Raw genomic sequence first — 22,680 nt, forward strand, 5'->3', positions numbered from 1 at the left:
CTCAAAAAAAAAAAAAAAAAAAAAGAGAGAGAAAGTCTCAGCAGAAATCCACAGAGTTCTGAAGGTTACAAATGCTTAATCATGTTGGGACTGTGTAATCGCCAAATGCATACCCCTAAATGAAATATTATTGTCAATACCTTTATTTGCTTTTTTTTTTTTTTTGAGTTGGAGTCTCACTCTGTTGCCCAGACTGGCAGCTCCTGGCCACCACAGCCTCGACCTGCTGGGCTCCGGCGATCCTTCCACCTCAGCCTTCCAAGTAGCTAGAACTACAGGTGTGCGCTACCGTGCGCGGCTAGTTTTTGATTTATTGTAGAGATGAGGTCTCACCAAGTTGCCCAGGTGGGTCTCGAACCTGCGGGCTCAGGCAATCCACTCACTCAGCCTCCCAAGGCACAGGATTACAGGCTGAGCCACCGAGCCCGGCTATTTGCTATTAAAATACTAAGTTTTATATGACTCTTAAAATGACATTACTTCTCACTCATAATTGGACACTGAACATTTACCATACTACTATAAGAAAGGGATTGTCAGTAGAAGGAGACTGCCGAGGGTGGGAGGGAACACATCAATAAGGGTTCCTGATCTCAAACCAGGCAAAGTGGGGACCAAAGGGAAGCTCAAACTTTACCTGTATGATGACCACTTGTATACCTAATCCTGACTTGTACCCCACATCTTTAAACATTAAAAAAACAATAAAAATGACATTACATTTTTAAACATTTTTTTTTTTTTGAGTTTGAGTCTCACTCTGTCACCTGAGCTGAATAAAGTGCAGTCGCACGATCACAACTACTGCAGCCTTGACCTCCTATGCTCAGGCGATTCTTCTGCTTCAGCCTCCTGAGTAGCTGGAACTACAGGCATGTGCCACCACACCCCACTAGTTTTTAAAATTTATTTTAGAGACAAGGTCTCGCCATATTGCCCAGGCTGGTCTTGAACCCCTGGGCTCAGGTAATCCTCTCATCTTTGCCTCCCAAAATGCTGGGGTTACAGTTGTGAGTCACAGTGCTTGGCAGGCATATTATTTGTAAAAATTCTTAAAAAGAAAGGTAATTAAAAAAATTTTTTTTAGAGATAGGGTGTTGTTGTGTTGCCCAGGCTGGTCTCGAACTCCTAGGCTCAAACAATCCTCCAACCTTGGCCTCCCAGAGTTCTGGATTACAGGTGTGAGCCATCATGCCCAGTCATGGTAATTTATATGTATATTTAAAGTTTCAATTATAGTAATAAAGAATATAAACATGCTAAAGTAATATATCTATCTGTCTTTTAAAATGTAGACTGAAATAATACTTTCAGCTTATTGTACCTTCAAATATTTGCTTAATGAATGTATTAACTAAATTAGCAAATGATATTATTTGTGGAGTGAACTAAATAGAAGTTTATCAGTTGGACCTATCATCTTACTCATAACTAAATTAGACAAGTGACAGTCTTCAGACCCTGCCATTGTAGAAATGTTCTTCAGTGCTGCCAAATCTGCCTATTCATTTACAGGAAATCCTTCTCACAACACCCACAAAATAACTCCAAAGGAATTGCACTCCTAAATATAAAGATCTAAAACTGGCCAAGTGCAGTGGCTCAAGCCTGTAATCCTAGCACTTTGGGAGGCCAAGGCAACAAGGATTGCCTGAGCCCAGGGGTTCAAGACAAGCCTGGGTAACTTGATGAGACCTCGTCTCTACAATAAAATAAAATAAAAAATTAGCCGGGTGTGGTAGCATGCACCTGTAGTTCCAGCTACTTGGAAGGCTGAGGTGGAAGGATCACCTGAGCCTAGTAGATCAAGGCTGTGGTGGCTGTGAGCAGTATGCCACTGTACTCCAGCCTGAGTGACAGAGTGAAAGTCCAACTAAAAAAAAAAAAAAAAAAAAAAATCTAAAACTATAAAAAACTTTTAAATTCAATAACCAAAATTAAACACTTTTACTTTTTTTTTTAAAAGACACATCTGTAAGAAAATTAAAAAGGCAAGTCACAGATCTAATAAAGAACCTGCACCCAGAATATAAAAACTCACAAATCAATAAGAAGACAATCCAATTTAAAAATGGACAAAAGATTTATATAGATATTTTACCAATGATATAAAAACGGCCAATATGCACATGAAGGAAAATCCTGCACATCATCAGTCATGAGGGAAATACAAATTAAAAACCACGAGATAGCAATTCATCATCACTAGCAATTCATCACTAGTCAATAACAAGGTAAGTTTATATAGATATCAGATCATTTATGTAATAATTTGTTTAGCTCTGTTGAGGTATAACTGACAAATAAAAAGTGCATATAATTCAGGTGCATGAGTATAACATTGTGAAATGATCACTATAACCAAGATAATAAACATACCAATCACCAGACATAGCTGCCATTTTCTCTTCTCCTTTTTATGTGGTGAGAACACAAGATCTGCCTTCTTAGCAGATTTCAAGTATGTGATACAGTACTGTTGACTATAATTAATGCTGTCCATTAGATCTCCAATACTCAACCTGCCTTCCCTTTGACCAACATCTCCTCATTTTCTTCTTCCCCCAACCCCTGGCAATTTCCATTCTACTTTGTTCCTTTGAGGTTGACCCTTTTAGATTCTACATATAAGTGAGATCGTATGGTACTTGTCTTTCTGTGTCTGGCCTATTTGCTTAGCATGATGTCCTCCAGGTTCATCAATGTTGTTGCAATGACAGAAATGATAGGATTTCCTTCTTGTTTAAGACTAATATTCCATATTCATATATACACACAAAATCAATCTATGTGTATACATACATATATACACACCTACACTCCATTTTCTTCAACCATTCATCTCTCAGTGAATACTTAAATTGCTTCCATATTTTGGCTATTGGGAGTACAGATATCTCCTTGACATACTGATTTCATTTCTTTGGATATACACTCAGAAGAAGGATTGCTAGATCATATGGCAGTTCTATTTTCATTTTCTGAGGAACCCTCATACTGATTGGTCTTATGGCCTCATACTGATTGGCTGCCAACAGTGTATGAGGGCTCCATTTTCTCCACATCTCTGCCAATAGTTATATATATATATTTTTTTGAGTTGGAGTCTCACTCTGTCGCCCAGACTGGAGTGCAGTGGCCGCTCCCGGCCACCGCAGCCTCGACCTGCTGGGCTCTGGCGATCCTTCTGTCTCAGCCTTTCGAGTAGCCGGAATTACAGGCATGCGCTACCATGCCCGGTTGATTTTTTTGATTTATTGTAGAGATAAGGTCTCGCTGCCCAGGCAGGTCTCGAACCCGCGGGCTCAGGCAATCCACTCACCTCAGCCTCCCAAAGGCGCGGGATTACAGGCTGAGCCACCAAGCCTGGCTAATAGTTACATTTTTAATAACAGCCACTCTCTCAGGTGTCCGGTATTATCTCATTGTGGTTTTGATTTGCAGTTATCTGATTAGTGATTTAAGCACCTTTTCATGTACTTGTTGGTCACTTGTTTGTCTTCCTTTTGAGACCAGGGTTATATCAAGTTTTTTGCTATTGAGTTGTATTAATTACTTACATAGTTGGGAAACTGACCTCTTACCAGATATATACTTGCAGTTATTTTCTCCCATTTTTGTAGGCTGCCTATGCCTGCTGTTGATTGTGTCCTTTTCTCTGCAAAACCTTTTGAGTTTCATTCAATTCTATCTGCCTATTTTTGCTTTTATTGCTTGTGCTTTTGAGGTCATATCTGAAAATATTACTGCCCTGACCAATGCCAAGAAGCTTTCTTTTTCTAGTCATTTTCATGGATTCAGGCCTTACATTTATGTTTTCAATCCACTGTGAGCTGATTTTTGTATATGGCATAACAGTCCAATTTCACTCTTTAGCATGTGGCTATCCAGCATTCCTAGCACTATTGATGAGACTATCCTTCCCCTGCTGTGTGTTCTTGGCATCCTTGGCAAGATCACTTGGATTTATTCCTGGGTTCTCTATTCTGTTCCATTGTTCTATATATCTGTTTTTAATGCCATTACTATGCAGTTTTAATTATTGTTTTGTAATATTTATTTTTTAGAGACAGGATCTTGATCTGTCAACCACATTACAGTGCAGTGGTGGAATCATAGCTCACCATAACCCTTGACATCTGAGCTCAAGTAAACAAGTGATCTTCCTGTCTCAGACCCCCAAATATCAGGGACTAGAGCCACATGCCACCACACTTGGCTAATTTTAAAGTTTTTAATGGAGACAGAGTCTTGCTGTGTTGTCCATTTCCTACTCAAACTCCTACCACAAGCAATCCTTCTGTTCAGACTCCCAAAGTTCTGGGATTACAGGCATGAGTCACCACATCCTATAATACGTTTTGCAATCAGAAAGTGTGATGCCTCCAGCTTTGTTTTTCTTGCTCAATATTGCCTTGACTATTTGAGATCTTTTGTGGTTATATATACATTTTAGGATGTTTTCTCTATTTCTGTAAATAGTGCCTTTGGGATTTTGATAGAGATTACAATAAATCTGTAGAACATTTTAGGTAGCATGGACATTTTAACAATAATTAATTCTTCCAATCCATAAACATGAAATATCTACCACCTATCTGTGTCTTCTTTAATTTCTTTTATGGATGTTTTATAATTTTCAGTGTAAAATTTTTCATTACTTTGCTTGTTTATTCCTAAGCATTTTATTTTTTTGTTGCTATTATAAAGGGTATTGCTTTCTTAATTTTCTTTTCAGACAGTTCATTGTGTATAGAAATGCCACTGGTTTTTGTACATTGATTTTGTATCCTGCAACTATACTGAATTATTTTAACAGTTCTTTTTTATTGGGTGTTTAGGGTTTTCTACTATATGATCATGTTCTTTTTCTTTCTGATTTGTCTTTTCTTTCTTTCTCTTGTCTAACTGCTTGGGCTATGACATCTAGTACTGTTAAGCAGAAATGACAAGAGTGGAGATCCTTGTCTTATACCAGACCTTAGAGGAGAAGTTTTTATTCTTCTTCATTAAGTATGTTACCACCTGTGAACTTTTCTTACACAGATTTCATTGAATTGAGGTAAGTTCCTTCTATCCCTATGTTGTTGAGAGTTTTTATGATGAATAGATGTTGAATTTTGTCAAATGGTTTTTCTACATTTATTGAGAAGATCATGTGGGCATTATCTTTCATTCTGTTAGGGTGATATATCACATTAATTTGCATATGTTGAACTATCTTTGCATGCTAGGGATAAATCCTATTTGATCATGGTGTTTGATCCTTTAAATGTACAACTGAATTTAATTTGCTAATATTTTATTGAAGATTTTTGCACACATGTTCATTGGGGATATTAGTCTGTCATTTTCTTTTCTTGTGGTATCTTTTTCTGGTTTTGGTATCAGGATGGTACTGGCCTCATAAAATGAGTTTGAATGTGTTCTTTCTTCTATTTTTGGAAAAGTTTAAGAAATGGAACTAATAATCTTTCTTTGAATGTTATATGTTATATTATTATGTAATTGTCTATATGTTTACCTATATAGTTACTAGTGAGATTTATTATGCTTCCACATTGCTGTTTGACATTTTTTGTTTCAATTTGAAGAACTCCCTTGAGCATTTTTTGTATGGCAGGTCTGGTGGTGACAAATTTCCTCAGTTTTTCTTAGTTTGAGAAAAAATATTTCTTTTTTTTTTTTTTTTTGAGTTGGAGTCTCACTCAGTTGTCCAGACTGGAGTGCGGTGGTTGCTCCCGGCCACTGCAGCCTCGACCTGCTGGGCTCTGGCAATCCTTCCGCCTCAGCCTTCCAAGTAGCTGGAACTACAAGTGCGCACTACCATGCCTGGCTAATTTTTTTTTTATTTATTGTAGAGATGAGGTCTCACCAAGTTGCCCAGGTGGGTCTCGAACCTGCGGGCTCAGACAATTCACTCACCTCAGCCTCCCAAAGCACAGGATTACTGGTTGAGCCACCGAGCCTGGCCTCTCTTTCATTTTAAAGGATAGTTTTTCCAGTCATAATATTCTTGGTTGGCAGGTTTTTATTTTATTTTCCTTTCAGTATTTTGAATATATCATCCTACTCTTCCCTGGCTTGCAAGGTTGCTGCTGAGAAATCACCTGATAATCTTATAAGTTTCCTTAGATGTGATGATTAGCTTTTCTCTTACTTCTAAAATTCCCCCTTTGTCTTTGATTTTTGACAATTTAATTATGTTTCTTGGTGTAGACCTCTTTATGTTCAACTTATTTGGGATCTTTCCTTCCTAAGATTTGGGAAGTTTTCAGTCATTATTTTACTAAATAAACTTTCTGCTCCTTTCTCTCTTCTTCTGAAACTCCTATAATATGTATGGTTTGCTTGATGGCATCCATAGGCTTTCATCACTCTTTTTAAAAAATATTTTTTTCTCCTCTGCTGGATATTTTCAAATGACCTGTCTTCAAGTTTCCTGATTCTTCTGCTTGATCAAGTCTGAAGTTAAAAATCCTTTACTACATTTTAAATTTAACACACTGTATTCTTCAGGACCAGAATTTTTGTTTGGTTCTTTTAATAATTATTTGTTGGACTTCTCATTTTGTTAATGTATTGTTTCCTTGTTTTTTTGTTGTTGTTTTGTTTTGTTTTGAGTTGTCTGTTCTTTTGTAGCTTGCAGAGCTTCTTCAAGGACAATTATTTTGAATTATTTGTCAGGCAATGTACAGATATCTATTTCTTTGAGGTTGGTTACTAGAAATTCATGTTTCTTTGAGGGTGTCAAATTTTCTACTTTTTGTGTGTGTGCTCCTTAGACTTGCATTGCTGTTTATGCATTTGAAAATGCCATTACCTCTTATAGACTTTTGTATTGGCTTCAATAGAGAAATCATCCATCATATCACCTGTGGGTGAGTGTGACTGCACCAGATGGGTGGAGTGTGCAGCAGTTCCAGGTCTGGAGATATGCAGGCATGCTGGATACAAGACAGGTGTGCACAGTGGCACCAACTCCAGTGTAGGCATGTGACGTGAATTTTGATTTTAATACAAAGGTCTGGTTGAATAAGAGGACTAATATTTACATTTAGGTCTTTTTTTTAAAAGAATAAAATTTTATTTTTCATATCTATTATTCAGAAAATTAAAACCAGTAAGAAAACTTAGCAAAGCTTTCCTAATTAGAGTTGACATATAAAGAAGATGATCAGACTTCCGGCAAGATGGCGACGGGGCAGCTCGGTCTGTGAGACTCTCTGCAGAGAAGAACACAAAGAGACTCTGGTTCTCTCCCCAGAGGCTGCAGATCCCATCTTCGGCAGCCTGCTCTTCACACGGAGCTCAGCCATAGACTTTGCTGAGGCATCACCGGGGTCTGGGCAGCTACTGTGGCTGTGGCTGCCCCTGCTGTAGCTGCGGACATGGAAGCCATTCCACATCGCACCGCCAGTTCCTGAGGTGAGCTGAAGCCGCTGCCGACGCCAAGGCAACCATTACACATTGCACAGCCCATGCCTGAGGCCATCCACGACTTCAGATCTTGAAGCCCCTGCGAGCAAGATCTGCTGAGGTCTACTACCACCATGACGTCCTGCCAGGCAGTGGGTCTCCTCCTGTGTGCCATGAGGCAACATCTCCCTCCCCTTAGGGGCAGGCGAGCAGCTGAAATAAAGACCATCTGGAGCAAGGGATAGCACCACCTGCTGGCGATTCAAGGTAACAACACAGGAAGGGGAAAAATGGAAGCCTGACAGACACAGGCCAGATCTGAGTGTTAAATGGGACAGTGGTGAACTGAGTGATGATCTGAACTGCCCTACACAGCAGGCCAAGGGCAACTGACCCTAACTGTGAACAAACTTACCACCCTGAAAAGACAGTTAGAAATTAGAGCTGAAAGGACATTTGACTTAAGCGAAAAGTCTCAGAGTGTGCTTGATTGGTTCTATTAGTCTACTGACTTGATTCTATTCCTTCTGTTTTGTCCCCCCCTTTCTTTTTTTTTCTCTCCTTTTCCCTTCTTTTCTTCTCTCTGTAAACCATATCTTTGTACAGAGGAATAGCACACCAATAAGGAGGTTGGTAAGCTTGTATGTTAGCAACATTGTATGTTTTAGTATTTTTTGTATGGGAGTTGGTTAGTTTGTAGCCGTGGTCTATTGTTTTTATATGTCTCAATTTTTGTCTCTCTCTCTCCAGTTGTTGGTACACTCCTCTCTTTTCACCCTTACTCCTCTCTCTCTCCGCTCCCCCCTCCCCCCACTATCTGCTCCATTCTCTTCCCTCTGTTAACCTCGTTTTATTTCAGGGAGTAAACCTACAACCCCACTGCACGGACAGATTCCAAGGCAGTGGGAAGTGGGTTTGAGATTATCCATGCACCTGTTGGCGGATACCAGGACCTGCAGATAGATTTTGAATCACAGCTCCCCCCTTGAGTAAATCTCAAAACTGCAAAAAGGACCACCCCCAGCCTACAGTGCAACTCCAGAATTGAACAAACTAAAAGGACATACATAAAGAAGAATAGGAGATTGAACAAACAGAAGTAAAAACAACACCTCCACCCCTGAATAACAGAATTAAGACAGTGATGTGGAGGGAAGGAAAATGTAGGGAGGGGGAAAAAACTGCACAAATGAAGAAAAACCAAAAGAAGAATATAGGTCTCACACAGACCCCTGGGAGGACAGACACTGAGAAAACAGACTTCAGAACACAAACAATGAAGAGCCCCCAGAATGACTAGTCACATGAAACAAACCCAGACATCAAGTCATTAATAGAGTGAGTTAAAAAAAATTGAGGAGAGACAAGAGGAAAATAGGAAGGAGCTGATGTCAGAAATAACAGCAGTAAATAATACTGTGTTGGAAACAAATAATAAACTAATAAGCATGGAAAGCAGAATTAGCCAAGCAGAAGAATCTCAGAGCTTGAAGACCAAAACACAGAACTAACCCAAACTGTCAAAAACATAGAAAAGAATCTCAAAAAGACAGAACAAAACCTTCAGGAGATGAATGATTACTTCAAGAGACTAAACCTAAGAATAATTGGCCTTCCTGAGGCAGAGAGAGAAACAGAGGCCACACTGGAACAAACATTTCATGAAATCATTGAAGAAAACTTCCCTCATCTCATCAGTGATGCAAAAATTCAAATGCAAGAGATTCAGAGAACCCCTGCAAGACAACAAATGAGAAGATCAACTCCCAGACACATAATATTTTGCCTAAACAAAATAGGTATAAAAGAAAAAAATCCTAAAGGCAGCAAGAGAAAAAGGTCAGACTAACTACCAGGGAAGACCAATTAGAATAGCAGCAGATTTATCTACAGAAACCCTCCAGGCTAGGAGAGCTTGGAGCTCTATCTTCAAAGTTCTAAAAGATAAACAATTTCAACCGAGAATAACCTACCCAGCCAAAATAAGCTTCATCAGTGAGGGAGAATTGAAATCTCTCCCAGATATCGAATCCCTAAGAAAATATGCTGCCACCAGATCACCTCTACAACACTTAAGAAAGTACTGAACACAGAAGAAAAGGATAAAATAACAACAACATTCTTCACAAGAGTACAGGCAAAAGATTAAAAACACACACGAACCAGCTCCAGAACCAAAAGGAAGACAACACACAAACAGAAAGAACAACAGCTCTGTAAGAACATTATGACAGGGATCAACTCTCACATGTCAATAATTAGCTTGAATGTGAACAGACTAAATGCACTACTGAAAAGACATAGAATGGCAAAATGGATAAAATATCACCGGCAACAATTTATTGCCTTCAAGAGACTCACCTCACTAGAAAGGACACTCACAGACTCAAAGTAAGAGGATGGGAAACAAATTTTCAGGAGAACACAACACAAAAGAAAGGAGGAGTCACGATCTTAATCTCAGACAAAATACCCTTTAAGTTATCAAAAATTTAAAAAGATACAGAAGGCCACTACATAATGATAAAAGGTTCAATCCATCAACAAGAAATATCCATCCTAAATATATATGCACCCAATATAGGAGCACCAACTTTCATAAAGCAGCTTTTCAAGGTAAACTAAAAAAAGATATCAACTCCAACACCATCATAGCTGGGAACTTCAATACCCCACTCACAACCCTAGACAGATCATCAAGACAAAAAATCAGCAATGAGATCCAAAACCTCAATGTGACTCTTGACCAAATGGACTTAATTGATACCTACAGAACACTCCATCCAAAGACCACAGAATACACATTCTACTCATCACCACATGGAACGTACTCTAAGGTTGACCACATACTTGGCCATAAATCAAGTATAAGCAAATTTAAAAGGATTGAAATTTTACCATGTACCTTCTCAGACCACAGTGGAATAAAAATAAACATTAACATCAACAAGATACTGCCAAAACCCACAAAGACATGGACACTAAACAGCATGATGCTAAACAACTCCTGGGTCAACAATGAAATCAAAACAGAGATTAAAAGGTACCTGGAAACAAATGAAAATGAAGAAACATCTTACCACAATCTCTGGGACGCCATGAAAGCTGTAGTAAGAGGGGAATTTATATCCCTACAAACGCACATGAAGAAAATGGAAGGATCACAAATTAATAGCCTAACAAGCCATCTAAGAAAGCTGCAGAAGCAAGACCACCAAAGCCCTAATTTCAGCAGAAGAATCCAGATCACCAAGATAAAAGCCCAAATCCAGGACATAGAAGACAAAAAGATAATACAAAATAATCAGTGAAACAAAAAGCTGGTTCTTCAAAAGGATAAACAAGATCAGTGGTCCCCTAGCTAGACTGACCAAGAAAAAGAAAGAAAAAACCCAAATAAACACAATCAGAAACACAAAAGATGAAGTCACATCTGACCCTGAAGAAATACAAAAGATTACTAGAGACTACTATGTACACGTTTATGGAAAAAAACTTGAAAACATTAAGGAAATGGAGGACTTTCTGACATCACACACCCTGCCTAGGTTGAAACAAGAAGAAATTGAGATCCTAAATAGACCAATAACAATCAAGGAAATTGACTACATAATAAGAAAACTACCTACAAAAAAAAAAAAGCCCAGGTCCAGATGGCTTTCCAGCAGAATTCTACAAGACATTTAAGGAGGAGCTGATACCAATCCCACTGAAGGTATTCCAGGCAATTGAGAAAGATGGAATTCTCCCCAAATCATTTTATGAAGCTAACATCACATTGATAACCAAGTCAGGTAAAGACCCAACAAAGAAAGAGAACTACAGGCCAATATCTTTAATGAACATAGATGCTAAAATCCTCGACAAGATCTTAGCGAACCGGATTCAATAACACATCTCAAAAATCATCCATCATCACCAAGTAGGCTTTACACCTGGGATGCAAGGCTGGCTGAACATTTGTAAAACCATAAATGTAATTAAATACATCAATAGATGTCAAAACAAAAACCACATGATTATATCATTAGATGCAGAAAAAACTTTTGATAAAATCCAGCACCACTTCTTGATAAAAACCCTCAAACATCTAGGCATACGGGGAATGTACCTCAAAGTAGTAAAAGTCATCTACGAGAAACCCACAGCCAGCATACTCCTAAATGGACAAAAATTGGAACAATTTCCCTTGAAAACTGGAACAAGACAAGGATGCCCACTCTCACCCCTCCTGTTCAATATAGTATTGGAAGTCCTGGTTAGAGCAATCAGACAAGAGAAGGCAATCAGGAGTATCCAAATAGGAAAAGAGGAAGTCAAGTTATCTCTCTTTGCAGATGACATGATCGTGTATCTTGAAAACCCAAGAGAATCTGTCAAAAACCTCCTTACACTGATAAAGGACTTTGGCAAAGTCTCAGGATATAAAATAAATGTACAAAAGACAATCACATTTCTTTACATCAATAATAAACAAACAGAAATCCAAATAAAAAGCACAACTGCATTCACAATAGTCACAAAAAAAATGAAATACCTTGGCATCTTCCTAACCAGAGACATGAAAAACCTTTTCAGTGAAAACTACAAAACACTGCTCAAAAAAATCAAAGATGACACAAACAAGTGGAAAAATATCCCATGCTCATGAATTGGAAGAATCAACATTGTGAAGATGTCCATCCTACCTAAGGCAATCTACAGATTTAATGCAATACCCATCAAATTACCAGCAACATTCTTCTCAGACCTAGAAAAAACAATACAGGAATTCATATGGAAACACAAATGACCAAGAATAGCTAGAACAATGCTCAGCAAAAAAAACCAAAGCAGGCGGTATCATATTACTAGACTTCAAACTTTACTATAAAGCTACAATAATCAAAACAGCTTGGTATTGGTACAGGAACAGGCATATAGACCAATGGAATAGAATTGAGATTCCAGAAGCAAAACCTCAATTTCTCAACCAACTCATCTTCGACAAAGCCTCCACCACCTACCACTGGGGGAGAGGAGAACCTATTCAGTAAATGGTGCTGGAAAACTGGCTGACCACATGCAGAAGATTGAAACATGACCCCTATCTATCCCCATACACAAAAATTAACTCTAAATGGATCAGAGACCTAAATTTAAAACCTCAAACCACAAGAACCTTAGAAAATGAAGGACATACCCTCATGGAAATCGGAACTGGCATCCAATTCCTAACAAAACCCAAAACCCACAGGCCATAATAGATAAGATAGACAAGTGGGACCTCATTAAACTGAAGCTTCTGCAAAGCCAAAGAAACCATCAACAGAGAAGGGAGACAGCCTACAGACTGGGAAAAAGTATTTGCTAACTGCAGGTCTGACAAAGGTTTAACATCTTGGATCTACAAGGACCTCAAACGAGCTGAAAAGAAAAAAAACAAACAACCCCATTATGAAATGGGCAAAAGATATGAACAGACACTTCTCAAAGGAAGACATCCGAGCAGCCAACAGACACATGAAAAAATGTTCAACCTCACTAATCATCAAGGAGATGCAAATCAAAACCACACTGAGATACCACCTAACTCCAGTCAGAATGGCAATTATCAATAACTCAAAAAACAACAGTTGCTGGAGAGGGTGTGGCAAAAAGGGAACACTTCTACACTGTTGGTGGGAGTGCAAACTAGTGCAACCTCTGTGGAAAACAGTATGGCGATTGCTAAAAGCTCTAAATATTGACCTCCCATATGACTCCGCAATCCCCCTACTGGGAATATACCCTGAAGAACTCAAATCACTCTATAAAAAAGATACCTGCACACGTATGTTTATCGCAGCATTGTTCACAATAGCAAGAACCTGGAATCAACCATACTGTCCCCTAAAAGAGGACTGGATTAAAAAAATGTGGTACCTATATACGATGGAATACTACACAGCCATAAAAAAGAACAAAATCATGAACTTTGCAGCAACCTGGATGGAACTAGAGTCAATAATACTGAGTGATCTCTCACAGAAACAAAGATCTGAGTATCACATGTTCTCACTCATATAGCGAACCTTGAACATCCATCGTAATACTATAAAAATGGACTGACAGTGGTGGGAAACTATGGGGGGTGGGGAAGGGAGGTGGGATTAATGGTAGTCAATATCTGTCTGGGGACGGGGAGACACCCCTTATCAACAAGGGTGCCTGAATGAAGCATATTTGTATACCTAACCCTTAACTGTACCCCACAATATCAAAATAAAAAATACTGATATAAAAAAAAATAAAAAAATAAAGAAGATGATCTACTTTCATGACAATTGGGTAAAACCGTTTTAGTTCAAATGATCCAGGTATTTAAAGCCTGCAAATATTGAACAAGTGGTTTTTTATTTTTTTGTCCTATAAAGTTACTGATAACAGAAGAAAATAATATAAATCACAGAAATTAATAATCTGGAAGGGTGCTCAGAAATTATTGCATTACCTTTCATTTCACAAAAAAGGAAAGCAAGAGGTAAAATGACTCATCCATATAACTTGTGTGCAGTGACCAACTTGATCTTTAAAAATATATACTCTACTCTTGCCTAACATGTCTTTCTCCTTCCTATAAAAATAATTGAATCCCAAGATTCCTTCACAGATATGAGAGCCTACCCTAGGATTTGTGCAAACATACAAAGAAGTAGGAAAATACAAAATGCCAGACACATGGCCTGGGAAAGACACTGTGCTCACTGAGTGGTAGCTGGTAGCTACTCTTCCACCTTAAGTCCACTCTTCTGTTAAGAAGATATTCATGAAGAGATGACCCAACCAGTCCTGCTATCTGTGACCATTCCTAGATTACATCAAAAGGCAATTCCCTATCTATGCTCTTAATCATTCACCATTTAGGAAAAACTACCCTTGGGTTGATATTTATTTATTTATTTATTTATTTATTCATTTATTTATTTATTTATTTATTTATTTATTTATTTATTTATTTGAGTTGGAGTCTCACTCTGTCACCCAGACTGGAATGCAGTGGCTGCTTCCTGCTGGGCTCCGGTGATCCTTCCGCCTCAGCCTTCCAAGTAGCCGGAACTACAGGCATGCGCTACCACGCCCGGCTGATTTTTTTATTTATTGTAGAGATGAGGTCTCACTGCCCAGGTGGGTCTCGAATCCGCGGGGTGAGGCAGTCCACTCACCTCAGCCTCCCAAAGGTGCGGGATTACAGACTGAGCCACCGAGCCCGGCGATATTTTTTAATGCAGAAATTCTCTTAATTAAAATATATATAAATTCAAATAGTAACTTAGAAAAATAGTAAACTTAAAATTTATAATACCTTGATTTTTATATGATTATTGAACTAAGACAATCACAGGCTGTGAAATTCATGTTCTTTGGCTCTTTTTAAAAGTATATTTCTTAACTTGAATTCAAACAAGACTTCAAATGATTCTTCAGAAATTTATAAATAGAGATTTCAAATTTTGTTCTATTTCTTTAGTAAAGATTTCCAAAAATGGAAATACTTGGTTAAAGGGTAGATATAGCAGGATTCCTACATATTATTTGTCAATATGGCTTTTCAAATACATATAACTGCCATGTTTATCAGTTAAGCTATTAGGCTATAAATCGCAGACAATATTTATCTGGAGAAAGTTACCAGTTATGGTATTTTAAAATGAATCATCCAGTAATCTTAACAATTCAGGGACAGTGAGAATCACAGAATTCTAGAACTTAAACCTTGGCAAGGCTTTTAATAGTAGACACATTTTTACACATAGAAAAAATTAAATCCAGAGAAGTTACATAATTGACCCAAAGTCACAAAGTAATTTAGTGGCAAAGACTGGGCTCAATTTTAAGTTTAAGAAGTATAACACAAGCTTCTTTTATTTATAAATAATTTTTAAAAGTTAGAAATGCTTTCTCAAGAGGCACTATGTCAACACCCTTCAGCATGGCTACTATCTGAACAACAACAACAATAAAAACAAGCTGTGGAGAATGTGGAGAAACTGGAACACCTGTGCATTATTAGAGGTAATATAAAATGGCACAGGTGCTATAGAAAACAGTACGGTGGTTCCCAAAAAAATAAAAAATAAAATTACCATACGATTCAGGAATTCCACTTCTGGGCACATACTTAACTTATTTAACAGCAGGGTCTCAAAGAGATATTGCATACTCATGTCTATAGCAGCATTATTCACAATAGCCAAAAGGTGGCTGCAACGCAAATGTTCATCAGTTGATGAATGCATAAACTAAATGTGGTATATACACAAAATAGAATATTACTCACTTAAAAAAAAGGAGATTCTGACATGTTGCAAAATGGATGAGGCTTGAAGGCATTACACTAAGTGAAATTAGCCAGTCACACAAGAACAAACATGTATGATCCTACTTATATGAGGTACCTAAAATAGTCAAACTCATAGATACAGAAAGTAGAATGGAGAGACAATAATCAAATTCATAGAGACAGAAAGTAGAATGGTGGTTTCCAAGGCCTAGGGGAGACAGTTATTGATTTAATGGGTACAAGACTTTCAATTTTACAAGACTGTAAACAGAGTTCTGGAGATGGATATTGGTGATTGTTGTACCACAATATAAATGTACTTAATATCACTGAGCTGAACACACAAAAAAATGGGTAAGATGGCTAATTTTATGTCATGTATATTTTACTCTAATTTTTTTATAAGTACAAAAAAATTACTTACATTTGATGCTGGCACTCACACTTACTGGAACTGAGCAGTCTACTGCAGCTGAAAGAGAAAAAATAGTTGTTTAATAATATCCTTCATATTTATAAAGGACAATAAATATTAAAATGTGGAAATCACAAAAAGTTCCAGAACTTTCAGTTCCTTGTTTTGATTTTTGTTGTACTCCTAGAGATGAAAATATATAATATCCCTAATAAAAAATACGCTGGTTGGGATTAACAATTCATTAGATATTACAGAAGAAAATATTAGTGGATTTGAAAATATAGCAATATAAACTACTCAAAATGAAACACATTTGTAATTGTAGCTTGAAAATAAGCCTGGGGGGAAATAAAGCAAAATGGAGAACGGTCGCTACCTGCTTTCAATACTTCCTGTAATGTTGTGGGAACTGAAGCTGTGCAGTATGGGCATAGACAGGCATACAACATCAATAAGGGCACCTGATTCTAGTCTAAGCAAAGTGAGGTCCAATGGGAGGCCCAGACTTCACCTGTATGTAAATTGTAACCAATCCTGACTTGTATCCCACATCTTTAAAATAAAAATAAATAAATATATATGCTTTTAAAAAGTCATACAGATCAACAAAATCAAGGCGTTAAGTCCAGAACTACACCCACACACATGGTCAAGTGAATTTCAAAAAGTGCGAAGGCGATTAAATAGAGAAAGGATGATCTCTTCAGCAAATGGTACTGGGGATTTTGGATATAAATAGGCAAAACCCCCACAAAAACCCTTATATCATACCATATATAAACACAAACTCAAAATGGACCACATACTTAAACATAACCGCTAACACTATAAAATTTATAGAAGAAAACACATTTAAGAAAATCTTTGTCACCTAGAATGAGACAATGATTTCTTAGACAGGTTATGAAAAACACAAACTATGAAACATTTTTCAATTATAAATAAAATTTTAAAACTTTAGCTCTTCAAATGAGAAAATAATAATTTTTTAAAAATTGGAAATACATTGGTGAAATTAAAATAAGGTCTGTAGTTATTATTACTGTATCAATGGTAATTTCTGGTTTGGATAATTATGTGATGGTTTTAAAGACTTTTAACATCAAGGGATGTTGGGTAAAAGGCATATGGTACCATTCCATATTATTTATGAATTTTTATGTAAGTCTAAAAATTATTATGGAATAAACATTTTTAAAAGCAAATGAAAAGACCAACTATAGACTGGGAAAAATATTTGCAAATATCTGTTGTAGAATCTGTATTTAATATATAAATTTAGAAACTCTCACAACTTAAGACTTAGAAGATATAGTCCACTTTTTGAAAATGAGCAAAAGATTTGAGGAGGCATTTCATTTTACAGATGTAAAATAGTAAGAAAAGCTGCTCAACATCATTAGGCATCAGGGAAATGCAGACTAAAACTATGAAGTGACACTACTACATATTCACTAGTGTAGCTAAAAAGGACTGTCAACACCACAAGCTCGTGAGGATGTGAAGTAATGGAAGTGCAGTGGCATAGTCACTCTGGAAACAGCTGGGATGGCTTATCATGAAATTAAACACACACTTAACACATCACCTTGCAGTTTCACTCCTAGCAAATAAATTTACCCAAGTGAAAAGGAAACCACATTCAAGGATTGTATGGGATGACTTATAGCAGCTTTATTCCTAATAGCCAAAAGTGAGTCAAACAATCCAAATGCTCACCAATGGATGAATCAATAAACAAATTGTAGTAGATTGATTAAATGGAATACTATCTATCTATCTATCTATCTATCTATTTTTATTTTTGTGGAGATAGGGTCTTGCTCTGTCACCTAGTCTGGAGTGCAGTGGCATGACCATAGGTCACTGTAGCTTTGAACTCCTGGGTGCAAGTAATCTTCCTGCCTCAGCCTCCCAAGTAGCTGGGACTACAGGCATGTGTAATGATGTCCAACTGATTTTTTAATTTTTTTGTAGAGATAGGCTCCCACTATATTGCCAGGCTGGTCTTGAATTTTGAGCCTCAAGTGATCCTCCCACCCACCTCAAGCCTCCCACCCACCTCAAGCCTCCCAAAGTGCTGGGATTACAGGAGTGAGCCAGCATGCCTGATCTACTCTTTAACAATACAAAAGAAATAAGGATCCACAAAACAATATGGATTAGTCTCAACATCATTCTAATTGAAAGAAGCCAAACCCAAAGGAATACATATTGTATGAGTCCACTTACATGGAATTATGGAAAAGGCAAAACTATCGTGAGAGAGAGCAGATAAGTGGTTGCCAGGGATTTGGGACATTGGTAGTGGGAATGTAATGGTGTTCACTAGTGAAAAAAGATATGGAAAGTCTGCTAACAGATTACAGAGGATGAGGGGGAGCTTTAAGAGGTGATGGAAATGTTCTATCTTAGAGCACAGCAATTTTTTTCTATAAAGGGCCAGAGAGAAAATGCTTCAGGCTTTGCAGGGTGATACGGTCTGTCCCAACTAGTCAACTCTGCTATTTAGTGCAAAAGCTGCCATAGACAATATGTAAAAGATTGAATACAATTGTGTGTGTTTATGGACAATTAAACTTAAATTTCATATGATTTTATGTTATAAAATATTGTTCTTTTTTTTTTTGCTATCCTCTAAAAATATAAACACCATTCTCAGTTCATGAACAGTACAAAATCAGGTGGCAGGTGGGTGGAGCCTGTGAGTTGGCATCAGCCCACCCGCTTTACAGCCCAATTGTAATATGGTTATACAGATGGATCCATTTTTCAGAATGTTTAGCTATATGCTTATAATTAATGCATTTTATTGTATGTAAGTTACCTCTTAATAAAGCTGACAAAGAAAAAATTTAGAAAAATAGAGCTAGAATCTCTGTGGTGCGATATCCTTAAATTTGAAAATGAAAAAGCAAAATCTAAACTTTTATTAAGAGCAATATCTAACAACAAAATAATATTAGGGATAACAGACAAATGAAATAGCACAGGCATTATGTAGATTTCAAATACAGCTAATGAAAATGGCACTCTGAATCTGATATATATATATCAAGTCTGCAGTTCCTATCTCTCTATACCAAACACAAACCCTCTGATATATAACATAGTCATTTTTGCTATGATGCATCCTAATGAAAAGTGAAGCTGGAGGTTTACATTGATACAACAAGCTCATACTTGCACATGTTTACCTTTGGCTGAAAGGATTTTATTATAGTGAACAGCCATGTGATTCTTGATCAGCTGGAGAGTGCTTAGTCTGAGAGAAGAAGAGTCAGTGCAAAAAGCTAAAAATTAAAACACATTTAGTCATTATATATTTAAGACTATATAAAAATCATCATAAGAAAGAGTTACTGATTATTAAGCTCATTCTTATAAAATGTTCTGAGACTTGACCACAGAGACACAGACATCATAATAGCGTGATGCTGAGTGAATCCAAGACTTAACCTTGTACTGCCAATGCTGATCTACTGATCACTTGGGTTCAAGCCTTCCCACAAACATGACTTACAAGCATGAGGGTTTGGGGAAAAGACTCTAGAATATAATCTATTATTACATTTACACATTTACAAAATGGGGTTTCTTGTTGACAGTTCTCAATTTTGTAACTATGAGTTTAACTACTTGCTAAGAATAAAAATAATGTTACCATTGTTAATATTTAAACAATCCATTGAGTTTGGATAATTAAACAAACCCTACATACAAAGATTCTATCCTGAGAGACACATTTTTAACTTAAATCTGAAAACAAGATCTATAAATCAGCTTATAGTACTATTTTTGAAGTACTAGAACTACCTTAAGACAAGTATAATCACTTAGAAATTTCATGACATTAAATTCAATGACTCCCATCCAAACCGTTTAAAATAAATCTTAAAAATAGTTAAGCACTTATATACAAGTATAAACTGTAAATGTGGGCACAGTCTTTTGAAACAAAAACAGTATCTGAGAATACATGCATGTGGTTAAAAAGAAATTCCACAGCTAAAATGGCAAATAGAAGTTGGAAAATAAGTGACTTTCCTACCCTGCCCTTTAATTGCTCCTCCCAGAAATATGCTGTTACTTTGTTTATGCAGGGAACACTATGCATAATACAAACATATATAATAATTATGAGCTTGATTCTACTAAATCCATTTATTGAAGGAGTACCACATCTGCCATGCATTGTTCGAAGCTCTTTGCATGTATAAACTTATCTAGTCATTATTACCATCATTTGAAGGCACAGAGATAGGAGTTAGGTCTCCAAGGTCACACTGCTGATAAAGGATGCAGCCTGGATATGAACCAAAGCAGCCTTATCCTTAAAACCAATATACCTATACCAGTTATATGCAAATATTCCTTTTTTTAAAAAGTTAGCAAACTTTACCTATTCTTCTTCATCCTGCTTTCCTATGTATGCATATTTTAAATATAAGTTTACATTTTTATTTTAAAATTGTTTTTCAAAGTTTATGGTTCTGGCTATGTCTGTCTATATCACACTCTAATACAAAGAAATAAGGGTGACAACTGAAAAGATGATCTTCGTTCACCTTTGGAGGAACAGTATCAAGAAGTCTTCATGTAAATAAGGGGAAAAAGGCTCTCAGTTACTTTTCCTAAAAACACAGATTAGTTTCTTTAAGGTATAACTATAGCGATTTATTTTAAAACCTACCTTTAAAAGTTACCTTTAAGGCTTTAAAATATAAAAACATCACAGGACCCAGAAATCCAGTTGGATTAAGAGCCTGCAGGCACTTGCTCCTGATATGAAATGCATGACCAAGGGCTCTTCTTTCCTACATGGCTTCTCCCTTGCAGCACTGTGTCTCAACACCTGCTCACTGCCATTCTAACAAGGCAGACATGCCTGCATCCAAGGATATCTCCTGGCAAAATGGAGTCGGGCTGCAGAGACAGCAGGAGGAAGCCAGGCCCATGTCCAGAATAGCTTAAAATCACAGGCTCTAAAATTCTCCAGTCTCAAGAATTACTATAACATTAATTGCAGTTAATAAAGGAAGTTCAAATATTCATTACATAAGTAATTTTTTCATCATGTCACCTAATTTCCAGGTGAAGGAAACAGTCAATCTTTTAACAAAGCTACCATCTTCAGTACCTACCATTATCATTTTTAGTACTTACCATTACTTTTGGTGCTCAAGTGTCCTTTAAGTAGGCATGGTGGTCCATATCTGGGAAGGACAGAGGATGCTCTGACTTTTAACAAAAAAAAATTAATTAGGATAAATGAAACACAACTTTCACAAAATCAACAATATTGAATATTTAAAAAATAAATATATCTTTAACTACCAGGGTTGTCTAAAATTGTATTCAATCATATTACCAACCAGCAATAAAATCAGACAGCAAAAATTCTGCAGAGATAAAGTTTTCTCTTTTAAGAAAGTATTTTCAAAATCAGTTGTACCTTGAGACTCCAGTTTCACTGGGTAAAATGATAAATATATCAATTCTGTCATTTGATATATACTGATTTTATTCTGTACACAGTGACCTGCTACATTTTTAATTGTTTTTTGAGTATGGTACAGGTGAGATTTTGAGCTTCTATACATGTGTTACGTGTTAACTATTTCAGTTAATCACAGTCTAGTAATTTTAAGACAATAATCCTCTCACAAAGCCATTGAGTAAATTAGAAATTATATCTGGGAAACCCCAAAATGGAATTTATTTATTTAAAAAATTGTGTATTCTCACATGTTTAAGCTTCAGTGACCTTCAAAGTACCTCCATTTGAGGCAATACACCTATTGAGATGCTTTTTCCACTGCTCAAAACAGTTTTTGAACTCATCAATCTTGATGCATTTTAGTGCTTCTGCCATTTTTTGTTTCACTTCTTCCACTTTGGCAAAATATTTCCCTTTGAGAACTTTTTTAATCCAGGGAAACAAGAAAATGTCAATCCGGTTGAGAGTGAATAAGGAGGATGGCACATGGGAGTCATGCTGTTTTGGGTTAAAAACTGCTGAACACTCAGGGCATTGTGGGCAGGTGTGTTGTCATGGTAGAAGAACCATTCACCTATTTGTCACAACTCAGATGTTTCTGCTGCAAATCATGATGCAATCGTCTCAAAACTTCCAGATAAAAACTTTGATTTGATCCAGAGGAACAAATTCTGAGTGTATTCAAGGGGTCTGCCCTCTAAAAGATAATTCCAGGTTTTTTGGGTCCCCCTCATATGTTATTATGTATAAAATAAATATATATAAAATCAAAATCAGAATTTGATGACTAAAAGATGTCTTAAGGTTCATTTGGTCCAACCCACTTACCTCTTGGCTTGGATTTTATCTAAACATTCACTATTTTAAAATAATTCTAGTAATGAAAAACTTACTATCTCCCCTAAATGCAGGGAAGAAGGAAGGAAGGGAAGGAGGGAGGCAGGCAGGCAGAGAGAATAGATTACAGACTACATGGCCGTTGGAAAATTAGATATAGACCTTTTCACAAAATAGTTTCCCTGAAAAGTGATCATGTTTATA

At 36.8% G+C, this 22,680-nt stretch overlaps 1 protein-coding gene across 3 annotated transcripts in view; it reads right to left on the reverse strand.

The window, feature by feature from the left end:
- The window catches only part of SPATA7 (spermatogenesis associated 7), a 45,987-nt gene that overhangs the window by 17,657 nt on the left and 5,650 nt on the right, over positions 1 to 22,680 (reverse strand). For 2 of the 3 annotated variants that reach the window (XM_008056568.1, XM_008056567.1), the window contains exons 2-4: positions 21,306 to 21,380; positions 19,337 to 19,432; positions 16,146 to 16,193 (exon numbers count right to left, since the gene is read on the reverse strand). In XM_008056568.1, coding sequence (XP_008054759.1) covers positions 16,146 to 16,193; positions 19,337 to 19,432; positions 21,306 to 21,380 — 219 coding nt within the window. The remainder of the gene's footprint in view (positions 1 to 16,145; positions 16,194 to 19,336; positions 19,433 to 21,305; positions 21,381 to 22,680) is intronic. The other variant, XM_021711610.1, reaches the window with a different exon arrangement.

The sequence above is a fragment of the Carlito syrichta genome, unplaced genomic scaffold, assembly GCF_000164805.1.
Source record: "Carlito syrichta isolate Samal-C Ts95f unplaced genomic scaffold, Tarsius_syrichta-2.0.1 Scaffold302399, whole genome shotgun sequence".
NCBI lineage: Eukaryota > Metazoa > Chordata > Mammalia > Primates > Tarsiidae > Carlito > Carlito syrichta.